Source organism: Heterodontus francisci, chromosome 8, assembly GCF_036365525.1.
Source record: "Heterodontus francisci isolate sHetFra1 chromosome 8, sHetFra1.hap1, whole genome shotgun sequence".
Classification (NCBI taxonomy): Eukaryota; Metazoa; Chordata; class Chondrichthyes; order Heterodontiformes; family Heterodontidae; genus Heterodontus; species Heterodontus francisci.
The window spans coordinates 44,945,303-44,971,795 of NC_090378.1; the positions used below are offsets into that span (position 1 = coordinate 44,945,303).

General features: G+C 43.0%; 1 protein-coding gene across 3 annotated transcripts in view; it reads right to left on the reverse strand.

The window, feature by feature from the left end:
* plpp3 (phospholipid phosphatase 3) overlaps positions 1-26,493 on the reverse strand; it is a 160,486-nt gene that overhangs the window by 97,511 nt on the left and 36,482 nt on the right. For 2 of the 3 annotated variants that reach the window (XM_068037053.1, XM_068037051.1), the window contains exon 2: positions 74-231. In XM_068037053.1, the coding sequence (XP_067893154.1) occupies positions 74-231 (158 nt within the window). Of the gene's footprint in view, positions 1-73; positions 232-6,569; positions 6,725-26,493 lie in introns of all 3 variants that reach the window. The other variant, XM_068037052.1, reaches the window with a different exon arrangement.

The window sequence follows — 26,493 nt, forward strand, 5'->3', positions numbered from 1 at the left end:
CGGATTCATGGCTTGCTTTCAGCGAGCAGACTAAAAGGCACAATTGATTTGATCAAAGCGATTGGAGACTTACAGAGAGGATGGTGATTAGAATACCAGCAGCACAAAGCACAGCATCACTGATTGTTTCTCCATTCTTATAGGGATACTTGATGCTTTCGTCATTGCAGTAAAATCCACGCTTATAAGGTTTGATGGTGCTAGTTTCGATAACCAGGAAAGGGAGGCCAGCTAATGGAAAGGACGACAACAGATACAGACAAAGCAAGAGTAAGTAACAGAGACAACAAACAGCTTAGGGGCACAACTGCTTCAACAGAGTAAAAATGTGGCATTACAGGACAAATGCAAAAACACTCCATTTGCTATTTTCACATACCCATCCCCTCTATACCTTATGGTGCAATAATGTACTTATAAACTGTGCATAATTGTGAAATTTAGATAGTGAAAATTGTCACAAGTACCCCCAAAACACACTGTGCTTCATTTGGATTGTGGGAAGGTCAAGCCATCTAAAGTTTGGTCCTAGAACAAAAGATTCCTTTCCATCGCTCAAGTATTTTAATTTTCATACCATTTGTGAAATAATTTTTATTATAAAAATATATATTGAGGCATTTCTTAATCATTATATAGAGCTTATTCTGTTTGATTCGAACAAGGCTAGTTTGTCAAACATTTTGTTTGGGGTTAAAGCATCTCAGCTATTAGAAATAAATATGTAAACAGAGAAATCTTTCCACAGTTATTATCTTGTAATTAGTATCAGAATTAATCCCATGGATCTACAAGGGGCATTAGTGTATGAACAGCCCTGACTACTGGGTTAATCCTCTAATCCCTTCATAACTCTTTGAAACATTTCCAGAGTTCTTTGTTTCTTCACTTCTTCATTTTATTCCCACCCCCTCTTGTTTTCTTGGCACTTCCTTTTTTATGAGACATTTTGTGCATTTCCCCTCTGCTCCACTTTTTTTTATATATAAAACTTTGTTTAATGTCATACATATGACAGGAAAAAGCATTGCCCTTTCATCTCTGGGTTACATAAGAAATAAGAGCAGGAGTAGGTCATTCAGACCCTCAAGCCTGCTCCGCTATTTAATAAGATCATGGCTGACCTGATCGTGCCCTTAACTCCACTTTCCTGCCTGTCCCCCCATACCCCTTGACTCCTTGTAGATAAAAATCTGTATCTCCGCTTTGAATATATTCAATCACCCACCCTCCACTGCTCTCTGGGGAAGAGGATTACAAACATTAACAACCCTCTGAGAAGAAATTCCTCCTCATCTCCTTATTTTGAAACTGTGCCTCCTAGTTCTAGATTCCCCCATGAGCGGAAACATCCTCTACCCGGTCAAGCCCCCGCAGAATCTTATATGTTTCTATAAGATCACCTCTCATTCTTCTAAATTCTAATGAGTATAGGCCCAACCTGCTCAACCTTTCCTCATAAGACAACACCCTCATCCCAAGAATCAGCCTAGTGAACCTTCTCTGAACTGCTTCCTATGCAAGTATATCCCTCCTTAAGTAAGGAAACCAAAACTGTACACAGTACTCCAGGTGCGCTCTCACTAATGCCCTGTCTTGTTGTAGCAAGACTTCCCTACTTTTATATTCTATCCCATTTGCAATAAATGCCAACATTCCATTTGCCCTCTTAATTGCTTGCTGTACCTGCATGTTAATCTTTTGTGATCTGCAGTCTCTCTCCGTGTAAATAATATTCTGCTTTCTTATTCTTCCTGCCAAAGTGGATAATCTCACATTTTTCCACATTATACTCCAGTTGCCAATTTTTGCCCACTCACTTAACCTATCTATATCACCTGGCAGACGCTTTGTATCCTCCTCACAACTTGCTTTCCTACATATCTTTGTATCGTCTGCAAATTTGGTTAGAATACACTGGGTCCCTTCATCCAAGTCATTAATATAGATCATATAAAGTTGAGGCCCCAGCATTGATCCCTATGTCATTCCACTAGTTACAATTTGCCAACCCAAAAATGCCCCATTTATCTTGGCTCTCTGTTTCCTGTTACGTAGCCAATCATCTATCCATGCTGAAATATGACCCACAACAACATGAGCTCTTATCTTGTGTAGTAACCTTTTATGTAGCACCTTATAGAATGCCTTTTGGAAATCCAAATACACTACATCTACTGAATTTAGAATTTAGAACATTACAGCGCAGTACAGGCCCTTCGGCCCTCGATGTTGCGCCGACCATCTGACCTACACTATTCCATTTTCATCCATATGTCTATCCAATGACCACTTAAATGCCCTTAAAGTTGGCGAGTCTACTACTGTTGCAGGCAGGGCGTTCCACGCCCCTACTACTCTCTGCGTAAAGAAACTACCTCTGACATCTGTCCGATATCTTTCACCCCTCAACTTAAAGCTATGTCCCCTCGTGTTTGCCATCATCATCCGAGGAAAAAGACTCTCACTATCCACCCTATCTAACCCTCTGATTATCTTGTATGTCTCTATTAAGTCACCTCTCCTCCTCCTTCTCTCTAACGAAAACAACCTCAAGTCCCTCAGCCTTTCCTCGTAAGACCTTCCCTCCATACCAGGCAACATCCTAGTAAATCTCCTCTGCACCCTTTCCAAAGCTTCCACATCCTTCCTATAATGCAGTGACCAGAACTGCACGCAATACTCAAGGTGCGGCCTCACCAGAGTTTTGTACAGCTGCATCATGACCTCGTGGCTCCGAAACTCGATCCCCCTACTAATAAAAGCTAACACACCATATGCCTTCTTAACAGCCCTATTAACCTGGGTAGCAACTTTCAGGGATTTATGTACCTGGACACCAAGATCTCTCTGCTCATCTACACTACCAAGAATCTTCCCATTAGCCCAGTACTCTGCATTGCTGTTACTCCTTCCAAAGTGAATCACCTCACACTTCTCCGCATTAAACTCCATTTGCCATCTCTCAGCCCAGCTCTGCAGCCTATCTATGTCCCTCTGTACCCTACAACACCCTTTGACACTATTCACAACTCCACCGACCTTCGTGTCATCCGCAAGTTTACTAACCCACCCTTCTACACCCTCATCCAGGTCATTTATAAAAATGACAAACAGCAGTGGCCCCAAAACAGAACCTTGCGGTACACCACTAGTAACTAAACTCCAGGATGAACATTTGCCATCAACCACCACCCTCTGTCTTCTTTCAGCTAGCCAATTTCTGATCCAAAGCTCTAAATCACCTTCAACCCCATACTTCCGTATTTTCTGCAATAGCCTACCGTGGGGAACCTTATCAAACGCCTTACTGAAATCCTTACTGGTTCCTCATTATCCACCCTACTTGTTACATCTTCAAAGAATTCTAATAAATTTGTCAAACACGATTTCCCTTTCATAAAACCATGCTGACTCTGCCTGATTGCATGATAGAACCATAAAAAAGTTACAGCACAGAAAGAGGTCATTTAGCCCATCGTGTCTGAGCTGGCTGAAAAATCTTGCCGTCCAATCTAACCCCACCTTCCAGCACCTGGCCCGTAGTCTTGCAGGTTACAGCACTTCAGGTGCAGGTATGATTTTCTAAATATCCTGCTGCTACTTCCTTAATGATGGATTTCATCATTTTCCCAATGACAGATGTTAAGCTAACTGGCCTATAAGTTTCCTGCTTTCTGTCACCCACCACCACCCACCTCCCCCCCACCCCCCCACCCTTTCTTGAATAAAGGTGTAACATTTGCAGTTTTCCAATCCACTGGGACCTTTCCAGAATCTAGGGAATTTGGGAAGATTACAACCAATGCATCCACTATCTCTGCAGCCACCTCTTTTAGGACCTAGGATGCAGGCCATCAGGTTCAGGGGACTTGTCAGCCTTTAGACCCATTAGTTTTCCTAGTACTTTTGCTCTTTTGCTCCAGTGATAATGACTGTTAAGTTCCTCCCTCCCTTTTGTGTCTTGATTTTCTGCTATTCTTAGGATGCTTTTTGTGTCTTTCTATGAAGAGAGATACAAAATACTTGTTCAAAGTCTCTGCCATTCCCTTGTTTCCCAATATTAATTCCCCAGTCTCATCCTCTAAGAGACCAACACTTACTTTAGCTACTCTCTTCATTTTAATATATTTATAAAAGTTTTTACTGTCTGTTTTTATATTTCTTGCTAGTTTACTCTCATACTCTAATTTCTCCCTCTACTATTTTTTCAGTCAACCTATTCCAGTTTCTAAATTTTTCCCAACCTTCTGGCCAATCTTTGCAGCATTGTATGACTTTTCTTTCAATTTGATACCATCCTTAACTTCCTTAGTTAGCCACAGATGGTACATCCTTCTCATACAGTCTTTCTCAATGGAAAATATCTTTGTTGAAATATGTCTGCCACTGCTGCTCTACTGTCTTACCTTTTAATTTATTTTCCCAGTCCACTTTAGCCAACTCTGTCTTCATACCCTTGTAATTGCCTTTATTTAAGTTTAAGACACTAGTTTCAGACCCAAACTTCTCATCCTCAAACTGAATGTGAAATCCTATCATGTTATGATCACCCTTGCCTAGAGGATTGTTACTAATGAGGTTATTTATTAATCTTGTCTCATTACACATAACCAAGTCTAAAATAGCCTGCTCCATGTTTAGTTCAAGAATGAATTGTTCTAAGAAACTGACCCTGCTACCGTCTATGAACTCATCCTCCAGGCTGTCTTTGCCAATTTGATTAGTCCAATCTATATGAAAATTGGAGTCACCCACGACCTTTCCTACAAACCCCCATTATTTATTGATTTATATTCTGTCCTAGTGACCAGTGACTTCTTTCCTTTGTTATTTCTTATCTCCCCCGAAACTGATGCTACATCTTGATCTTCCGAGTCAAGATCATTTCTCACTACTGCACTGATCTTATCCTTTATTATCAGAGCTACCCCACCTCCTTTCCCTTTCTTCCAATCCTTCCAAAGTGTCAAATACCCTTGAATATTTAGTTCCCAGTCTTGGTCACCTTGCATGTCTCTGTAATGGCTGTCAAATGATACCCATTTATTTCTATTTGTGCTATTAATTCATCTATCTTGTTACGAATACTTTGGGCATTCAGATAAAGAGCCTTTAATTCTGACTTTTTATCATTTTTCCCTACTCTGAACTTATTTACTGGCGCACTCTTATGTTTGTACGCTCTTCCCCTTCCTGTCACACTCAGGTTATCATTACTCGGATCAGTACCCTGCATTATTGCCTTGACCTTTCTCGTTAACTTTCTAAATTTCCCCTCACTTGAATCCTTCTGCCCCCACTATTTAGTTTAAAGCCTTCTCTACAGCCCTAGTTATACGATTCGCCAGGAAGCTGGTCTCAGCGCAGTTCAGGTGAAGGCCAACCCAATGGTGCAGCTCCCTCTTTCCCCAATACTGATGCCCAGTGCCCCATGAATCGAAACCCATTTCTCCCACATATATCTTTGAGCCACACATTCAACTCTCTGATCTTATTTACCCTATGCCAATTTTCTCATGACTTAGGTAGTAATCCAATGATTATTATCTTTATGGTTCTTTTTAATTTAGCCCCTTGCTGCTCATATTCCCTCAGCAGAACCTCTTTCTTAGTCCTACCTATGTCATTGGGACCCACATGGACCACGACAACTGGATTTCCCCCTCCCACTCCATGTTCCTCTTCAACCCCAAGGAGATGTCCTTAACCTTGGCACCGGGCATACAACACAGCCTTTGGGACTCACACTCTCAGCAGCAGAGAACAGTATCTATCCCCCTAACTATACTGTCCCCTACTACTACTACATTTCTTTTCACTCCCCTCACTTGAATGCCTCCCTATCACCAAGCTGTGGCCAGTTTGCTCATCCTCCCTGCAGTCCCTGTTCTCGTCCACATAAACTGCAAGCACCTCGAACCTGTTGAAACAACTGCAAGGACAGAGGCTCCTCCATTGCTACCTTCTGGATCCCCATACCTGCCTCACTCATAGCCACACCCTCCTGTCCCTGAGAACGGACCAAGTCTGAAGTACCTAGCCTAAGGGGCGTGACTAAGGGGTTCAACCGGTTCCAAAGGATGATAAGCCTCCCCTCATCTCTTCTGTCCCTCTCACTCACACAGTGACCACAGAACAAAACAGTTTGGTTCCTCTCACTCAGATGAGTGCAAAGGTCATTGCTGGTGTAGGAGAACAAAAAAATATTCCACTGATGGAGTACTGAACCCCTTCTGAGATAGGGGTTTCCAAATATTTTTGTTTGTGAGTGATTGTTGTGGAAAAAATTGAAATGTGTTGCTGATTCACCAGGAGTATTAACAAGAATGTAAATATAGAAATTACTGAATGGTATAATGGCTTACAGACATTAGGCTTCCCCACCACCCTAATGTTGCTCAATTAACAGAATTTCTGAGATGCTCCCTAAAATATATGGAGCACAGTCCATGTGGAGCAATGAGCTGCTGAGAATCAGAGAGCCCATCAAGAAAAGAATTACGGTCAGGAAATGCCACATTTCACTTTGTCTTGGCTTGGCCATGCACCAGCAGATATAAACTTACACAAGCAATTGGCAGTAGTGTTCCCACTGCTAAGAGCAGGAGATTGGGTACCACACTTTTCTTATAGCTGTACTTGATGCTGTCGTCATCGCAGTAAAACCCTCTTTGATAGGGAGAGATGCCTGCAACATTTATAACTGCAGCTGGAAGAATAACTGAACAGATAAAGAAATAAATGTAAATGTTACAAATCTGATCAGATTCCAAACTGACAAAGAGACCAGTTCAGGTCTGATTTGTAACTAAACATGGTTTTATTTTCTTTACATTAAAGCTATATTATACCTTGTAGCAAAACAATTAACTTCCATGGCTGACAATGAATCAGGTTATTTTTAACCTTATGCAGAAGAAAACATATAGCAAAGGCCCAGCATCACCAGAATTTTTACAAATTTGTATTGGACAGTTAATCTCTCTGACAGGATAATTTTATTGCTCTTTACCAGTATCATCGCATCATCCCATACCAATAACTATGGTAATAGACTGTTCCACAAATCAAGTGAACATTCTTCCCAAGAAAGGATTGCATGATGGTGCTGTGCCTTTTCAAGAAACATTCCTGTTATGCATCCCTTGCTCTTCTCGTATTACCAGTCATTCCTGTTGTAGATTGTCCAGCAGGGTCTGCAAAAACAACAGGCATTGCCACTGTTCCACAAAATAAACCTTTATAAATTAGCAAAAACAAATAAAATACTGAATCATAATTCTTTGTTGTGATTGTGGAATGTGCTGTATACAATATGGAGCAGGCACTGCATGCACTCACAATTATATATCTAATCTATCATGATATCAGTCAGCACAGCAGTGTGAACAAAATCAAACTGTATCATAGCAATGGCAAATTGTGGCAGGGTAGTGCCTACAGTTTATTAAAGTTCTACAAATTGGAAAGAAATACTATAGGTAATCACATGGAGATTGAAAGTTTTCTATACAGTGCAAATGTGGAAGGTGGGATGGGGCCATAAGACATCAACCATCTAAGAGACTTAGGAGTCTTCAAGTGAAACACTCGAACCAATAACATACATTTTTTTTTTATTTGAACAATAATTACGTAGATTTATTGTTCCTTTGTGCACATGGTTAAGCTCCAAGCATACAGTAACCAATTCGCCTGAGTGATCAGGAATGTTTGACCTGAGGATTTATTCAACTCAAGTCCATCTCTTATAATTGATCTGTCGTTGACACCAAATTGTTACAGTGTTGCAATTTGTGATGAGAGTTGTGAAAGACTGCAAGCCAGCATGGCTAGCAGAGTGAGCAGTACATGGTAGACATAGTTGAACGTGGAGTAATGTGAAGTAGTGCCTTTTTTAGAAGTAAAAGTAGAGGGACATCTTCAGTGCTCATCATTTAAATGGAATATGGGAACAAAGGGGCTGTGGTGTGCAAATGTGTGTATTAAAACGGCAGGGCAAATCGATAAAAAGAACAGACTATAATTGAAGTATTGTGTGTGTTTGTGAGAACCTCATTATAGAAAGATATCAAAGCAATGCAAAAGGCATACTGTAGTTTGCTGGGATTTCACCAGAAATGGGGTTTATAATTATGAAGAACAAAGAACAGTACAGCACAGGAACAGGCCATTCGGCCCTCCAAGCCTGCGCCGATCTTGATGCCTGCCTAAACTAAAACCTTCTGCACTTCCGGGGACCGTATCCCTCTATTCCCATCCTATTCATGTATTTGTCAAGATGCCTCTTAAACGTCACTATCGTACCTGCTTCCACCACCTCCCCCGGCAGCAAGTTCCAGGCACTCACCACCCTCTGTGTAAAGAACTTGCCTCGCACATCCCCTCTAAACTTTGCCCCTCTCACCTTAAACCTATGTCCCCTAGTAACTGACTCTTCCACCCTGGGAAAAAGCTTCTGACTATCCACTCTGTCCATGCCGCTCATAACTTTGTAAACCTCCATCATGTCGCTCCTCCACCTCCGTCGTTCCAGTGAAAACAATCCGAGTTTATCTAACCTCTCCTCACAGCTAATGCCCTCCAGACCAGGCAACATCCTGGTAAACCTCTTCTGTACCCTCGCCAAAGCCTCCACGTCCTTCTGGTAGTGTGGCGACCAGAATTGCACGCAATATTCTAAGTGTGGCCTAACTAAAGTTCTGTACAGCTGCAGCATGACTTGCCAATTTTTATACTCTATGCCCTGACCGATGAAGGCAAGCATGCCGTATGCCTTCTTGACTACCTTATCCACCTGCGTTGCCACTTTCAGTGACCTGTGGACCTTTACGCCCAGATCTCTCTGCCTGTCAATACTCTTAAGGGTTCTGCCATTTACTGTATACTTCCCACCTGCATTAGACATTCCAAAATGCATTACCTCACATTTGTCCAGATTAAACTCCATCTGCCATTTCTCCACCCAAATCTCCAAACGATCTATATCCTGCTGTATCCTCTGACAATCCTCATCACTATCCGCAACTCCACCAACTTTTGTGTCGTCCGCAAACTTACTAATCAGACCAGCTACATTTTCCTCCAAATCATTTATATATACTACAAACAGCAAAGGTCCCAGCACTGATCCCTGCGGAACACCACTAGTCACATCCCTCCATTCAGAAAAGCACCCTTCCACTGCTACCCTCTGTCTATGACTGAGCCAGTTCTGTATCCATCTTGCCATTTCAAGAAGACTTGAAATGTTAGAACTTTTTTCACTAAAGGTGAGAAGGTTGATCAATAACCTTACAGAGATCTTCAAGATTATGATGTTATAAGGTTATGTTGAAGTAGTTAGTGAGGGATTATTTCCATTGATCAGTAAGATAGTAACAAGAGGGCTACATTATCAGAATTAAAGGAGAGTTGAGAAAAACATTCTAAATAAATGGCTTGTGGAGAAAAACATCAGCACAAACTTGTTCCTGTGCTGTAATAGTTTTTCATTCTAAGGATGGGAGGTTGCAAACTTTGTTTTAAAAATTTACGCATTGTTTGGTTTTGCTAGTACCAAGATTTTAAGAGTTTTTTCCCCAAAGACAAATTACTTGTAACTTGATTAACTATGTTGTCATGAACATAAAGAAAAATACATTGACAGTGGCAAATACTCAGAGACCTGACTGGCAAGTTTATAAAATTAGATAAAAATTAGCACTTGTTACGATGTGCATTACCTCAACTAATTCACTCCTACACAATCTTAGGGATCTCTTCCTGAAAATGCAGTGTTTTATGCAGCATCCGACCTTTGGTGACCTCCCAAACTCTTTAATCAATGAGTGTTTAGATTTGACATTTTAAGAAAATGCCTATGAACCATACTCCATAATTCAGATGCAACTACACTTTGAACAACACTTTAAAAGGTAATAAATCTCTAGATGAGAAACCTGTAACCTAAAAAGAACAGTTTGAATATACATAAGCAAAAGATAAAACATGACCTAAATTTGAGAAAGCATGACCTTTCTTTAGGAATTGCCTCCGACCAGACCTCGGCTTGCTGTACTCCTCACCCTTACATTTGTTTTCCATGTCAAACTGGTCAACAACCCATAAACAATTAACCTCACAGCTTTTATAGAGTTGAAAACAAAATCAGCACCTTGGAGGTACCATCGTAATGTTAAAACCCTTCTGCAATGAATCTTTTATGACATCTTTTGCCTCTTCTCTTATTAAACGCAGATCTTTATCAAAAGTTCTATGGTTCAATCTAGGGAACTGGGGTGGTGAAGCCAAACTGTGCATAATAATAGGGAAGAAACAAAGTGAACTGCAGATTCAAATTCTGGGGAGCCACACTGACTGATGGGGGAGCTCTCCAGCCAGAATAAATTTTAATTTTCTGATTTAAGCACAGGTAGTAGGGCACTAGGTTCCAGCAATGAGGTAAAGACAAGCATTCTTAGAGCTTTACTTCACTCAGGGCAAGCTTATTGTTAGCATAACCTGTCATCTGGCTGGTTCATGTTTTCCGGTAAATCATTAGATTCAAATTGTTCTGATGAACTGATGAAACAACTCTTCCAAGCATGGGGAACTTGAAACCACCAGTATAGTGTTATGATCAGGTGAGGAGGGGTCGAAGGGCTCCCCTCTTGTCCCTCTCCCTGTTTGACCGCAACAGCGTTATTTCTTTTTTAAAGTGGATGTACTTGCCAATTCAGTGAGTGTTTTAACTAGTTATGTGCTATGATCATAAAAGAACCAATTGGATAGGTTCTCTTGAATTTAACAAAGAGGTTAGCTTTATTGTACTTAAACCAATCTAAGTAAAATAATAAACTACACTCCAACTTTCACACACACACACACACAAATAGGTTATAGAGTGGGGAAGGATAGATTGCTTGGATTGGAGTCCGGTTCATAGGCATTTTTCTTGAAATGTCAAATCTAAACACTCATTGAATAAAGAGTTTGGGAGGTCACCAAAGGTCAGATGCTGCATAAAACCCTGCATTTTCAGGAAGAGATCCCTAAGATTGTGTAAAAAGGGGTATACAGTCTGTGGAGTTTGGTGACTCGGCTGGCTTCCATCTGAACTTGGTGGTCCTGAGGCTCTGACTTGCTGATTTGGCCAGCTGGTTCGGTAGTTCTCCTGGAGAACAGGGAGGCATATGATTTTCGTCAAAGGGTCTCTATCTGAAGCAGTGATAGGCCTAGGTGGTTACAGCAGAAGGTAGGGTGCAAAGCTTGCAAGATGGACTAGAGAGAGAGAGAGAGGAAGGACCCCACTTGGCTCTTCTCTGGACAGTGTCCAGTTGCTTGTCTCTCTTCCTACGGGAAAAACACCAGCTTAAACACACAAATGGTGGGCCTGTCACATGATGGCTCAATGTGCATTCCCTCTTGCAACTTAATTAGTTCGTGTCTAGGAATTCCCTTCTCTCAACCAGGGTTGTTCCCATTGTTCAAATGATTAGGTTTGAGTGGTTCGTTTCCACCAGTCTAATGTCGCAATTGATGCTTTACTGTCTTGTTAATGGGAGCAGGACAGGTGATTCATTCAAAATTCCCCAGGTCATTGTTCTGGAGGGGACTGGCCAGACAATTTGTCTCCACGATGCAATGGAATGTAGGATATAGTGATGCAAATTCTGGTTGCCATTTTAGCTGCTAGCAGTCACCCTTTATCTGTTCCTTTTTCCCTTTTTTAAAATTTAATTTTAATTCAGATTTTCAGCCGGTGGGTTAAAAAAAAAATAATCTTTCAGCATAGCATAATGCTCGTGACAATAGCTGCAAACACGGACAAATGGGCCACCAGCTGGTGTGCTTATCTCAGATTCAGCATAGCTTGCTCTCCCAATACTAACATAAGTCAGTATCTGAGGGTACAATGGGATTGACATCAGGTTTTCACCTTTGGGTCCTGGGTTTAAATCCAGCCAGGAATGAACCTGTTGCAAGGTTCCATCTTGTCTCAAACCAGTTCCTCACGGCACAGGCCTACAACTTTAAACATGGCATTAATTGCCATGAGAGACCACAGAATGGGAGGTTTAAGAAATGGATAAAGAGTCTTCCTAATGCACCAGGAGATGCTCTTCTGAAGTTGGGTTTGAGGCACATCTAACTGACCTGGGAGTCACTGACACTGGAATCCTAAAGTGGAATAAATGTCCTAATCTCAATACTCAGATCTCTCATTGTCATCTGAGAGTTTAGGACAAGGGATAGAAGTTCATTTAGATGAAATGCTACTCACCAAATTCCAATATAATTAAACCTTTCAGTTGCAGGCTGTGAATTGCATTGTTTGTTTTTATTATTTCAGTCAGCTACAATAATTCATAAAATTTGACATTATCCCCGGTTTTGTGATAGGTAACCAGTATTACCTCCAGCTGTGTGTTCTGGGCAGTTTGTGTTCTTGTTTGTCTCTGAGTCAAAGGATTTCTGCTTGAATTAGCAATTAGCTTTAAAGTAGCTTGGTAATATTGCGCACTTCCTCGAAAATCCAAATGTACAGAGTTGCTGTTATCTACCCTCTTATATGGCTCAGAATCTTGGGTCCTGGACAGTAAACCAATTGAACTATTTGAACGCTTCCATCAATGCTTCTTGCGTTCCATCATAAATATCAAATGGCAGGACTACATTACAAATATTGAAGTCCTTGGAAGAGCAAATTTACCCAGCATTGAAAGCATTCTCTTACATTGGCAGCTGCGCTGGACAGGGTATGTGTCATGCATGAAGGACACCAGAATGCCAAAAGCAGTGCTGTATGGAGAACTGTGCCTTGGGAAGTGGAATCGAGGTGCTCCACAAAAACGTTTCAAGGACCAGCTGAAGATGCAACTCTCCTTGGCCGACAATTAACAACAGACGTGGGAGCAGGAAGCTGCTGACAGGAACAACTGGCGCTCAAAAATCAGGAATGCTACGCACAGGTTTGAGTCCTTAGGACACGAAGCTATAGGACAGAAATGTGAAAAATGGAAGGAAGCTGCTTCTGCCTGGGCTTCCCCAGGTCAAGAATGCTTGTGCCCCAAATACTCAAGAGCCTGCAGATCTAGAATTGGACTGTTTAACCACCAGGGAGCGTGCCAGCACCCATAGAGCCAAATCTTCCATTGATCTATGTCTGCGAAGAACTAGCCAGCATCAATATTGTGTCATTTATCCCAACATCCAAAACCTCCAGAAAATAATGGCTTTAAGCAATGCCCTACTCTAACTTCTTGGCAAGTTAATTACGCCATGACTAAAACTCTGGATTAGCTGGATGAAATTAAACCTTTGAATGTTTTGTTTCCCTCACTCAATAAAAGGAGCTGTCCTCTTGATAGTGTCACCTCCCACACACTGATCAAAGGCCCAGTCCGAATCATGCGAGTAAAGTCACAAGAAAGTACCTGCGTCCTATCACTCCAAAGTCATAAACAGGAAGTGGCAGAACACTGCCAGGTTAGGGGGTAAGATCACAGCTTCAGCTCTGATGTTTTCTTTCTGCATTAAAATACTTAAGCAAAAACCTAAGCTTTTATATAAGAAATAGAAGTAAGTGAGAAAATGTCCTTCTATTTTAATAAACAAACTTTTGGCATCTGGCTTACATTTTAGAAATTTCTGGACAACCTGTTTAAAAATCCAGACTTTCCAGTGCAATATGTTACAGGTGGTAACCCTGTGACAGGTTGCAGCCCCAAATCTCTGGCAACTTCAATTAAGGTTGGTTTCTTGCAGAAAAGTATTAGTGAAAGGAGTATCCTAAATGCCAACATGAGTGACAGGTCATGCTGCCAACTTCATTTCACTCTGCAATTAAACAAAAGGGCTTCCATTCGCACAGACTTGTGCTCATTTCAAGGACTGTTTTGGTTTAAGGGGGAAGGAAGGGAGTGGTTTTAAAACCTATTCAGTTAGTTTGATCAATTTGTAGTGTTAAAAGAAAAAAAAATCAAAGGCCTCAAAAAGAAGTCAGCATTGTGTCAAAATTCTTTGAAACTTTACTCCCTCAGATTTTAATACCTAAGAACACTTTAGAAAAACAGGGATTGGCTTTCGAGGACCGCCTGGGGGAAAGCAGAGGACACTTTGTGCTGAGCTTGCACTCATGTGGTGAGTATAACTGAAGTGGGCTTGTGTCTGCCTCTCAGTCTTAAATTCAGGCTTTTACCTCAGGAAGCAAATAAACACATTTCAACTTTGTAGTCCTCCTTATTAAAAAAAAAATCAGGAATTTCAAAATGAATATTTCCCAAACATAAAGCGGTTATTGAAAACACTAGAACCAACCTAATTATCTCCTGCTCTTTATAATATCTTATTCACCCAACTGGATTGGGGAGCTAGGGGGCAGGAGTGAACAAGAAACACTCTGGTCCCAAAATCCATGGGCCACAAGCCCAGCAGTTATTTTGGGATCATGCCTACTACTCCTCTCCAGCATTAATTTCGCAAGAGTTCATAGGGTCAGTGGTAAAGTACCTAGCCATGTGGATGAGGCAGACAGACATCAGTGCCACTATGAGCACACCTCCAGTTCCCACTTCTTCATGCAGCAAGAACATCTGGCATCTGCCCAGCATGAGAGGATTGCCCAGGCACACACCCTCCCCTGCCTCCCCCACCCAGACCTTAACCATGTCCTCTTCAGCTCCCTGTATAAGGGGACCAATGAAGAATTTCTTTATAAGTTGGCCTTTTCCAGGATTTGAGGATACTTGCTTGGCCTGAGCCCGTCTGGAGACCAGTAATCCCACTGAGCCCTGAATTCACTGGCAAAGCAGGAACTCCTTGCATAGGGAGTCCCTACCCTGACTCCACTCCCAGGAACATTGGCCTCGTAAAGGATGGGCAGAGATTACAGAGTGAACCCGACAATAGCTCTGTGAAAGTTTAGTGGGCTAAAAATTTGTTTGCGTAATGGCGCTTCAAAAAGGTGCTATGTAGGCAGACAGTGCCATGGGTTATGGCCCGCACAGCTTTCTTCAGTGGTATCATTGAAGAATACTGTGCAGGTATCGGCCCACTGTGCTGTGTGCCTCCAGGGAATTGAAGTAGTCTACATAGCACTGCTTCAAAGTGGTGCTACATGAATGAATTTTTAGCCCAGTGTCTCTGACTTGTACAGTCTTTGGTCTTCAGTGATTCCAATCCAGTAGCATCTCTCAATATCAAACTCATGTTCTATTAATTTACCCATGAATTCAACGGGGATCATTTGACTTTGGAAATGAGAATCAGGATGATGTATTACAAGTAGCTGATCCAATAACACCTATTTTACAATATTGACCAAAGTCAAAATTTACTCCCAACATAATTTCAAGTACATGTCAATATTCTTCAACTTATTAAGTCATTGAATCAACTTAATATTTCAGAGGAATAAAATGAAATGACTAAAATAGTCCAGTGCTTTGTTATAAGTACTTCCCATTCAGAGTGGTAGGCAAGGGTTTGTGCATATGGTACGTTCCTAATCTCAGCTTGCTTGGGGAGGAAGGAAAAAAACACAATTTAACCTTTTTAAGGCTACGATACTACTAATGCATTTAGTTCACCAGAAATTGTAACCCTTTCATAGCCACAATACTATTTTGCCACCAAAAGTAAAACTAAATCCATTGACAATTTTTCCTGGTTTCCTCAGAGAATTCCGGCAAAAAAGGAGCATTCTGCAACTGCACATTTTCCCAAGGTTCCGATCAAAGATATCAAGTTTATGCATGTTGCTAGCATTCATTCATGAGTGTTTATTCTGCAGGCAGATCCACGGTGAATAATTCAATTGATGCAGAACAGATTACTTCAATATGATTCATGAACACTATGCTCTGTGGCCTATACAGAATGATGGCCACTGGGTCTGATGAAAGGTCATCGACCCGACACATTAACCCTCTCTCCACAGATACTGTTTGACCTATTGAGTGTTTCCAGCATTTTTTTCCAGGATAGCTGGTAGATGATGCATTGTATATGAATATGTAGTTCTAGGTTAGATCGGAGTACTGTTCACTCTGTGTATTCATAGACACCTAAAACCAACAAAAGTGAGGCCCACTCCCTTTATACCAACAGATATAAAAATAATTGACAGCTATCACAACACATGTGGATCGTGTTTTTTTTTTGCAGAAGGGTCTGCACCCAATAATTTAGCACTGGCTGTTGCCTCCACAGATGCTTACTGACCTGCTGTATGATTTGAGCTTTTACAGATTTTGTTACAAATCACTTTATTGTTTTGTTTTTAAATGATGCGTCATTGCTACTTTTAGAAGGTTTTTAGCAGAATGCTGGTACACACACATTCCAAACAAATTGCTACATATGCTGCAGAATAAATTTTGAACACAGTTTTTGAATTTTCCCATTTTAAGCTTTGATGATTTTTTTTGAAAGCATCAGCCATAATTAGTGGTGTGAGAACCACACACTCCCCCACTCAATTATTCCAACTTCAGTTTCTGAACCACTGCTTGTTGATTTTTGCCATTAGCATGACAACACCAATCTGGACTAGCATTATATTTTACGGTAATATTTTGAGATCTTCTTCATGTTTTTTTGCACAAAAGTTCAGAACGAGAAAGTAAGTTATATGTGAGGGTTGTGTTTTAAAACAGTGTTTTAAACTTATCACGAGGAGAATTTTCTCCTTTTCTTTGCACAGCAGCACAGAACTTTTACCATCCACCTTAGCAGGCTGATTTAAGTTCTGAACCAAAGGATAGCACACCTGACAGTGTAATACTCCATCAGCACTGCACTGTTACAGTGAATAAACTACAGGTTGTAAAGCAGGTCACCTGCCTGTGCTGGGTATACTGGCATAAAATGATATTTATCAGAGGTGCAAAACTATAGGGGGATAAAAGCACTGGCGGTGAATTTGGCCTCCGGCAGTGGTACAAAGTGAGCATTAGCGAATAAGCTGCACATTTCACACCCTGCCTGATTTTCATTGCCATTGAAGCCACTGGAAACAAAAAGTGGGCAGTGTGTAAAATAGGCGGATGACTCACCTGTTTTACACCACCACCGGAGATCAATTTCACCCCCCCTAATCTCAACCTTCAGATGGCAAGATGTGAATCAATACAAATTCTTCCCACCACCAAAAATGAAGAGATTAAGATCACAGCGAATATTAGGCACAGAAAATAAACTGGCATTTGTAAAATGCTAATAAAGTTGATTCAAAGAAAGACAGATGCCTATGTTAAACTGGTGGTGTTTATTATTACTGTTTAGCTGACTGACTTCAAAAAGCAGAAACGCTTTTCTGATGGTTTGGAACAGTGAAAAGTGCTTTAGACTTTGGATCACCTTTTGTTCATGCATCGGAAGGTTAATGTTCTCCCGACTTTCAAAAGCGATTCCCATCAATTCTGCTCTATAAGGTAAATATGCAAAAGTCTCTTTGACTTTAAGATTTTCCAGCTGCAAAAATACTGTACAGATGAGACCCCCTGTAACTGAAGAGCTGCTCAGAGACCTGGGGAGTTTTCCTGATACCCATTATGACCCACTCCGTGCGTTATGTCACTTCAGAGTGCACTAATTGCTTTTAAATTAAAATCTATCGCATGACAAGTAATGGTATGGAAACAGCAGTAATAAGGTTCAGCAATAGCTCATATGTGAACTGCAAGGACTTACAACTCAGACAGAATACAGAGTAATTGAGGCTCAATTTTAACTGCTGAGTGGGATCACGGCTAATGCGAGCTTCATGCATGTCTGCGAACAACAGTGGGAAGGCTTGGGTGATTTTAACAGCCAGGCCTCACACATGTCACTTACCGACTTCCCCAAAAAAAGAGCCGTGATTTTAGCAGAAAGCAGCTTTCCAGCATTTAAATTGGAAAGCAGGGGGCTGCTGCAAGGCACCTGCAGGAACAGTCACCATCACAAGGTAAATGTTCCAGGATGGGAATCCCGATTAAGGGAGAGAAGAGAAACTCTCAAACTTCTTCCTACCTTTCCCTGGACCATGACCCCGCCACCGAACTTCAAGCCACTGTCTCCAGGATTGTCACTGACCTCATCTCCTCTGGAGATCTTCCCTCCACAGCGTCCCACCTCATAGCCTCCAACCCCGACCAGTCTGCTTCTACCTCCTTACCAAAATCCACAAACACAACAGTCCCAGTAGACCCATTGTTTCAGCCTGTTCCTGCCCCACTGAACTTATTTCCTCCTATCTTGACTAATTTTTCTTCCCTGGTCCAGTCTCTTCCCACCTATATCTGTGACTCTTCTGACACCCTACGTCATTGACAGTTTCCAGTTTCCTGGCCCCAACCACCTGCTCTTCACTATGGACGTCCAATCTCTCTACACCTCCATCCCCCACCAGGACGGTCTGAGGGCTCTCCACTTCTTCCTTGAACAGAGAGCCAATCAGTCCCCATCCACCACCACCCTCCTCCCCCTGGCTGAACTTGTTCTCACATTGAACAATTTCTCCTTCAACTCCACTCACTTCCTCCAAATAAAAGGTGTCGCTATGGGTACCCGCATGGGTCCTAGTTATGCCTGTCTTTTTGTGGAATATGTCGAACATTCCTTTTTCCAGTCCTACTCAGACCCCCTTCCCCAACTCTTTTTCCGGTATATCAATGACTGTATCGGTGCCGCTTCCTGCTCTCGCCCCCGAAATGGAAAACTTCGTCAACTTTGCTTCCAACTTCCACCATTCTCTCACCTTTACATGGTCCATCTCTGACACTTCCCTTTCCTTCTTCAACTTCTCTGCTCCATCTCTGGAGATAGGGTGTCCACTAATATTTATTATAAGCACACTGACTCCCACAGCTATCTCAACTACACTTCCTCATATCCTGCCTCCTGTAAAGGACCCCATTCCATTCTCTCAGTTTCTCCGTCTCTGACACATCTGTTCTGATGATCCCAAACTTCCACAACAGCGCTTCTGATATGTCTTTCTTACTCCTCAACCAAGGATTCCCCCAGACTGTGGTTGACAGGGCCCTCGACTGTGTCCACCCCATTTCCCGCACTTCTGCTCTCATCCCTTCCCCTCCCTCTCAGAACCGCGACAGGGTTCCCCTTGTCCTCACTTTCCACCCCACCAGCCTCTGCATCCAAAGGATCATCCTCTGCCATTTCTGCCACCTCCAGCATGATGCCACCAAACATATCTTCCCCTCCCCTTGCAGCATTCTGAAAGGACCGTTCCCTCTGTGACACCCTGGTCCACACCTCCATCACCCTCAACACTTTGTCCCCTTCCCACGGCACCTTCCCATGCAATTGCAGGAGGTGCCCTTTTAACTCCTCTCTCCTCCCTATCCAAGGCCCAAACCTCCTTCCAGGTGAAGCAACGTTTACTTGTATTTCTTTCAATTTAGTATACTGTATTCGCTGCTCACAATGTGGTTACCTCTACATTGGGGAGACCAAACGCAGATTGGGTGACCGTTTTGCGGTACACCTCCACTCAGTCCACAAACATGACTCTGAGCTTCCGGTTGTTGGCCATTTTAATTCCCTACCCTGCTCTCATGCCTACATTTCTGTCCTTGGCCTGCTGTAGTGTTCCAGTGAAGCTCAATGCAAGCTCAAGGAACAGCACCTCATCTTCCAATTAGGCACTCTACAGCCTTCTGGACTCAATATTGAGTTCAATAATTTCAGACCATGAGCCCCATTTTTGTTTAACCATGGGCTAGTCTTAAACTTGTTTTTCATGTTTTTGCTTTCGGACAGAGCTGTTCATTATTCTGTCATTAGCACTTTCTCTGGACAAATGCTTTGTCTTTTACTACAACTCTGGCACTCCATTTGCCTTCTATTCCATGACATCTCTGTCATTTAATCTCTCCTGCCCTCCATCCTATCACACACCTTCCCTTTTGCTCTTCTCTCCCACCCCCCTTTTAATTGCTCAAAGACTATTAAATTTCTAACCTTTGCCATTTCTTGAAAGGTCACAGACCTGAAACGTTAACTCTGTTTCTTTCTCCACAGATGCTGCCAGACCTGCTGAGTATTTCTGGCACTTTCTGTTCTCATTTTGGAGGGAAGAGAAATCCAGGGCATGGGAGAGCCAAGGCTTCCATGTAAGGCCCTACTACTTCTGGCTGCTATTCCTGGCAAGTTTAGCCTACTCAGGCCTCAGGTTAAAATTGCAGATCAAAACCCGGTCAGCATATTTAAAAGGGACATGGTCAGCTCCAGACAGGTGTCCTTGCTGCCTACAATTTAATATTGCAGCCAGCCAGATTGGGGACAGAAAGGAACAGGTAGGTCCCGTGTTCCATGTTCACTGGTTTCCATCAGGCAGAGACAGTTAAAGAGACCGCAGACCCCAATTTTAACAGCCCTGCCCAGTTTCCTGCCAGGTGGTGGTTGCGGGGCTTGTTGGCAGTTAAAATTAAGCCAGCCACTTACCCCCTCTGATCCTGCCACCTTCCCACAGTGTCCCAATCTTAGCCTGATCTTTTGAGATCTGCAGGAAGGAAGAGGGATTCTTTAAGTGATATCATCGGGACCCACTACAATATAGTTGGAGACCTGAGCGGCGGGAGGGGAGGAGAGATGGCTGTGCTCCTCCAGGCCTCACAAGGAAACCTTGGCCTCACTTACTCCTCCTACCTTCTCCCCCTTGATTGTAGTCAGAAAGCAGCTTCACATTGCCTCCAGAGTACCCCCTCCACAACTGACAGCCAGGAACATTCCCATGGGTCCCTGACTGCGGCCAAGCTCCTGCACTCACCAGTCAGGTTCAAGCAAAATTCCAGAAAAACGTATTCAAATGAATGCCCCTATGGTATTATTACAAATGATACAAAATATGCTCCATAATATATAGATCTATTAATATATTAAAAACCTGATATGCCTGTGGGCACAGATGTCACACTTCAAACACCATAGCCCAGACATCACATTTTGTTTTCATGCTGAGTGCTCTGACTTGCAGCCTGAAACTTGACACTTACCAATCTGCAGAGTTCCATGACCAAGCAATTAAACTCCCAATGATATGAGCCTTTGTTTACTTGCTGACAATTAGATTTTGTGACCCTTGAAAAAGAGAAACAGTCCCACTTTACTGGAATAATACTGTGCAATGCATGGTATAAAAGACTGGGCCCAATTTTAAACTGCCTGCCTGGAATAAACAAAGCGATAGTGGCCGAGAGAACAATTTCCATCAGTGGCCCCAAATCTTTACTCATTTCATTTTGGTAGGGCTGGGAGGAGCATAAGTACTCCTCTAGGCTCCGCAGACACACTGTGAGCCACTGCCTCTCCGGGCTTGTCCCTTCTTCCAGCACTACTCCTTCCCTCCGCCTTGCCAGCCAGCTCAGCACCCAAGTCAGTCAGATTTCCTCCACTAGCCAACTGATGAACTGCAGTAGGATGCTTATTTGGGGCATACAGCTTGCCAGGGACATGCTAATCAAGCTTCAGCTTCTAAATAGCTCAGGCCTCTCCCCTCGCTCAATGGGCAGATGGTAAGGCCCTCCACCCCAAGGTCAGCATTACCCCAATATATCTAACTTACCATGAGCAATGCATTGGAAATTTGTTAACATGTATAAATCCATATAAACAAATTTTACTGAAAAGTTTGTATCCCAAAGGTAGGTACAGCACAGGCTTCCTCTATGCAAAAGCAATCAGAGACATTAAAACTGTACAAAGTAAACTTACAGCCAAATTTGTTGGAGACTGACTGCTCATTTCTGTAAAGGAATTGGAACATGGGAAAAAGCTGCAGACAACAAGGGATTAGTAGACAGAATAGGACAGAAAAAAGCCAGTCTGTGCTTTGCTCTTTATAGCCCAATTATATACCGATAAGATGTGCACCATTCAGGTTTCAAGCCAGCGTAATGATAAACTTACAATGAATAAGACAATTTCTACTTCAGGTCCCTTTACAAAAAAAGACTGGCAATGTGTGAACAAAATACTAAAAAGGGTCACAACAGCCTGAAGGGGAATAGAGTCTTTTAAAAAAAAAGATCATTGTGCTGGGATTTACAAAGAATCCACTGTTCTTCCTGCCCACTCAGCTGAGCTTCCAATGCCAGTCTACATTGTACCATTCACCATGGCGCTGGCCGGGTGCACTGTGGTATTCCTGCCTCCAATCTCTGCTGGGCGTAGGAGATAAGTGTCTTCTCAACAACAACCTTCTTTGTTTGTACAAATAATTGAAGGGAAAAGAAACACAAAATGGAATAGGAGGCAAAACCTTACAGAATGCATACTGGGCACATGCAGCACATTTGGAATTAAGGCTAGAAATTTAAATTTTTTTTTACATTCATCAGAGTAAACCCTTCCCCCAGTTTCTTGCAATTATGTAAAAATGCAGATCCTAATATAAAATGAAAGGAAAAAAAATTTGGAAGGGCGCATTTGATTTATGCATTCTCCACAAAATCTACAGTATTTACTTTGCAAGAATGAATGGATAGAGAGAATATTTTGCTTCTCAGTGGGATGTTCTCTTTTAGCAACTTCATCTGGATCTAATGAAAAACATAAATGCAGGCCTGAAATTGCAGAGTACTGAAGCACACATGATTCAATAGAACAGAGATATACAAAGTTTTACCAAGTCTGGACTCAAAATGGTTTGAGAAATTAGCCATCCTGGAATGACTTGGTATTATCCTCAAACTAATAAATAAAACCAACATAAACAAGCTGGTTAGCATCAATCCATACTGATACAATCTCTGTGGGGATACACTCTTGCTTTATTTCTCTCAAGCTACATATTTCCTTTTCCATCTCCCAGCTTAATCTCTCTTACCTTGCGTCATCCCAACAACAAAAGAACTTAACATGCTGCGGCAGCATTAGTGGTTGCTGCTCCCATTAAAATGATAGATAGCAGTAAATTTTCTTCTTCACCGCATGGCTGGTAATGTGACATAATTGAACTTGCCCGATTTTCATTCCGTTGAAAAAGCCAGCTGACATATGGCAAAGTGCGGGGCAAACAATGGGCTGGATTTTGCAGTCAGTGGCGTTGCAAAAGCGCACTCCGCTGACCTTGAAGAAAGCTGCCGACACAACTCCAGCGATCTCAGTGGCGTAGATTTCCCCTTTCCTGATGGCAGTATCAATCCAGCGCCAAGTCAAAGGGCTCTCCAGGCATCCAGCAGCAGCAATGTCATCAAGCAGGGTAAGCAGATAAATCACATTGAAGTATTTTCACTGACAGAAAACCAGGGTGTTAAAAGCACTGAATCTCTTCACTTTTAATTTAAATTTTCAGATAGCAAAATAAATGATGATTGGATTCAGATAGAAGGTAAATGTGTTGCAATTTTTATCATAATGGAGAAATCTGACATTCTGTAAAAGAGAAAATTAGCTCTTCAGGGCCAGTGAGAGTGTTTAGCAGTAATTATGAAGTTAACTCACCGTTAAAATCCCAGTTACATCTCATTCAACAAGGTGCAATTATTCAAGGGCTTTTGTAGCAAGACTAACAGCGTATAAAAGTTGAAGATTTCAATTCACTGATTGCTGAGGGATTGCACTCTGGGGGACATCAACAGCGCATCCTTTTTTTTATTCAGTCATGGGATATGGACGTCGCTGGCTAGGCCAGCATTTATTGCCCATCCCTAACTGCCCTCGAGAAGGTGGTGGTGAACTGCCTTCTTGAACCGCTGCAGTCCATGTGGGGTAGGGATACCCACAGTGCTGTTAGAAAGGGAGTTCCAGGAATTTGACCCAGCGGCAGTGAAGGAACGGCGATGCAGTTCCAAGTCAGGACGGTGTATGGCTTGGCGGGGAACTTGCAGGTGGTAGTGTTCCCAACCATTTGCTGCCCTTGTCCTTCTAGGTGGTAGAGGTCGTGGGTTTGGAAGGTGCTGTCTAGGGAGCCTTGGTGGGTTACTGCAGTGGCTCTTGTATATGGTACATACTGCTGCCACTGTGTCTGTCGGTGGTGGAGGGAATGAATGTATGTGGATGTGGTGCCAATCAAGTGGGCTGCTTTGTCCTGGATGGTGTCGAGCTGCACCCATCCAGGCAAGTGGAGAGTATTCCATCACACTCCTGACTTGTGCCTTGTAGATGGTGGACAGGCTTTGGGGAGTCAGGAGGTGAGTTACTTGCCACAGGATTCCTAGCCTCTGACCTGCACTTGTAGCCACAGTATTTAAATAGCTACTCCAGTTCAGTTTCTGGTCAATGGTAGCCCCCAGAATGTTAATAGTGGGGGATTCAGCAATGGTAATGCCATTGAATGTCAAGGGGAGATGGTGAGATTCTCTCTTGTTGGAGATGGTCATTGCCTGGCACTTGTGTGGCGCTAATGTTACTTGCCACTTATCAGCCCAAGCCTGGATATTGTCCAGGTCTTGCTGCATTTCTATATGGACTGCTTCAGTATCTGAGGAGTTGCGTATGGTGCTGAACATTGTGAAATCATCAGCGAACATCCCCACTTCTGACCTTATGATTTAAGGAAGGTCATTGATGAAGCAGCTGAAGATGGTTGGGCCTAGGACACTACCCCGAGGAACTCCTGCAGTGATGTCCTGGAGCTCAGATGATTGACCTCCAACAACCACAACCATCTTCCTTTGCACGAGGTATGACTCCAACCAGCGGAGAGTTTTCCCCCTGATTCCCATTGACTTCAGTTTTGCTCGGGCTCCTTGATGCCATACTCAGTCAAATTCTGCCTTGATGTCAAGGGCAGTCACTCTCACCTCATCTCCTGAATTCAGCTCTTTTGTCCATGTTTGAACCAAGGCTGTAATGAGGTCAGGAGCTGAGTGGCCCTGGCAGAACCCAAACTGAGCGTCACTGAGCAGGTTATTGCTAAGCAAATGCCACTTGATAACACTGTGACTACACCTTCCATCACTTTACTGATGATTGAGAGTTGGCTGATGTGGCGGTAATTGGCCGGGTTGGACTTGTCCTGTTTTTTTGTGTACAGGACATACCTGGGCAATTTTCCACATTGCTGGGTAGATACCAGTGTTATAGCTGTACTGAACAGCTTAGCTAGGGGTGCAGCAAGTTCTGGAGCACAGGTCTTCCGTACTATTGCCGGAATGTTATCAGGACCCATAGCCTTTGCAGTATCCAGTGCCTTCAGTTATTTCTTGAGATGACGCGGAGTGAATTGAATTGGCTGAAGACTGGCTTCGGTGATGCTGGGGACTTCAGGAGGAGGCTGAGATGGATCATCAACCCGGCACTTCTGGCTGAAGATTGTTGCAAATGCTTCAGCCTTATCTTTTGCACTGATGTGCTTGGCTCCCCCATCATTGAGGATGGGGATATTTGTGGAGTTTAACTGTCCACCACCATTCACAACTGGATGTGGCAGGACTGCAGAGCTTGGATCTGATCAGTTGGTTTTGGGATCGCTTAGCTCTGTCCATCACATGCTGCTCATGCAGTTTGGCACGCAAGTAGTCCTGGCTTGTAGCTTCATCAGGTTGACACCTCATTTTGAGGTATGCCTGGTGCTGCTCCTGGCATGCCCTCCTGCACTCTTCATTGAACCAGGGTTGGTCTCCCAGCTTCGTGGTAATAGTAGTGTGAGGGATATGCCAGGCCATGAGGTTACAGATTGTGGTTGAGTACAATTCTGCTGCTGCTGATGGCCCACAGCGCATCATGGATGCCCAGTTTTGCATTGCTAGATCTGTTCAAAATCTAACTTTGTCTCCACAGGGAGACTGTGCAGCGGTCACTCCTACCAGTACTGTCATGGACAGATGCATCTGCGGCAGGCAGATTGGTGAGGACGAGGTCAAGTATGTTTTTCCCTCTTGTTGGTTCCCTCACCACCTGCCGCATACTCAGTCCAGCAACTATATCCTTTAGGACTCGGCCAGTCGTGGTGCTACCGAGCCACTCTTGGTGATGGACATTGTAGTCCCCCACCCAGGGTACATTCTGCACCCTTGCCGCCCTCAGTGTTTCCTCCAAGTGCAATTCAACTGATTCATCAGCTGAGGGAGAGCAGTGGGTGGTAATCAGCAGGAGGTTTCCTGATGCTATGAGACTTCATGGGATCCGGAGTCAATGTTGAGGACTCCCAGGGCGACTCCCTCCCGATTGTATACCACTGTGCCGCCACCTCTGCTGGGTCTGTCCTGCCGGTGGGACAGGACATACCGGGAATTGTGATGGCAGTGTCTGGGACATTGTCTGTAAGGTATGATTCCTTGAGTATGACTTATGTCACACTGTTGCTTGACTAGTCTGTGTGACAGCTCTCCCAGCGTTAGCACAAGCCCCTAGATGTTAGTAAGGAGGACTTTTCAGGGTTGACAGGGCTGTGTTTGCTGTTGTCATTTCCAGTGTCTAGGTCGATGCCAGATGGTCTGTCCGGTTTCATTCTTTATTGACTTCGTAGCAGTTAGATAGAACAGAGTGGCTTGCTAGGCCATTTCAGAGGGTATTTAAGAGTCAACCACATTGCTGAGGGTCTGGAATCACTTGTCG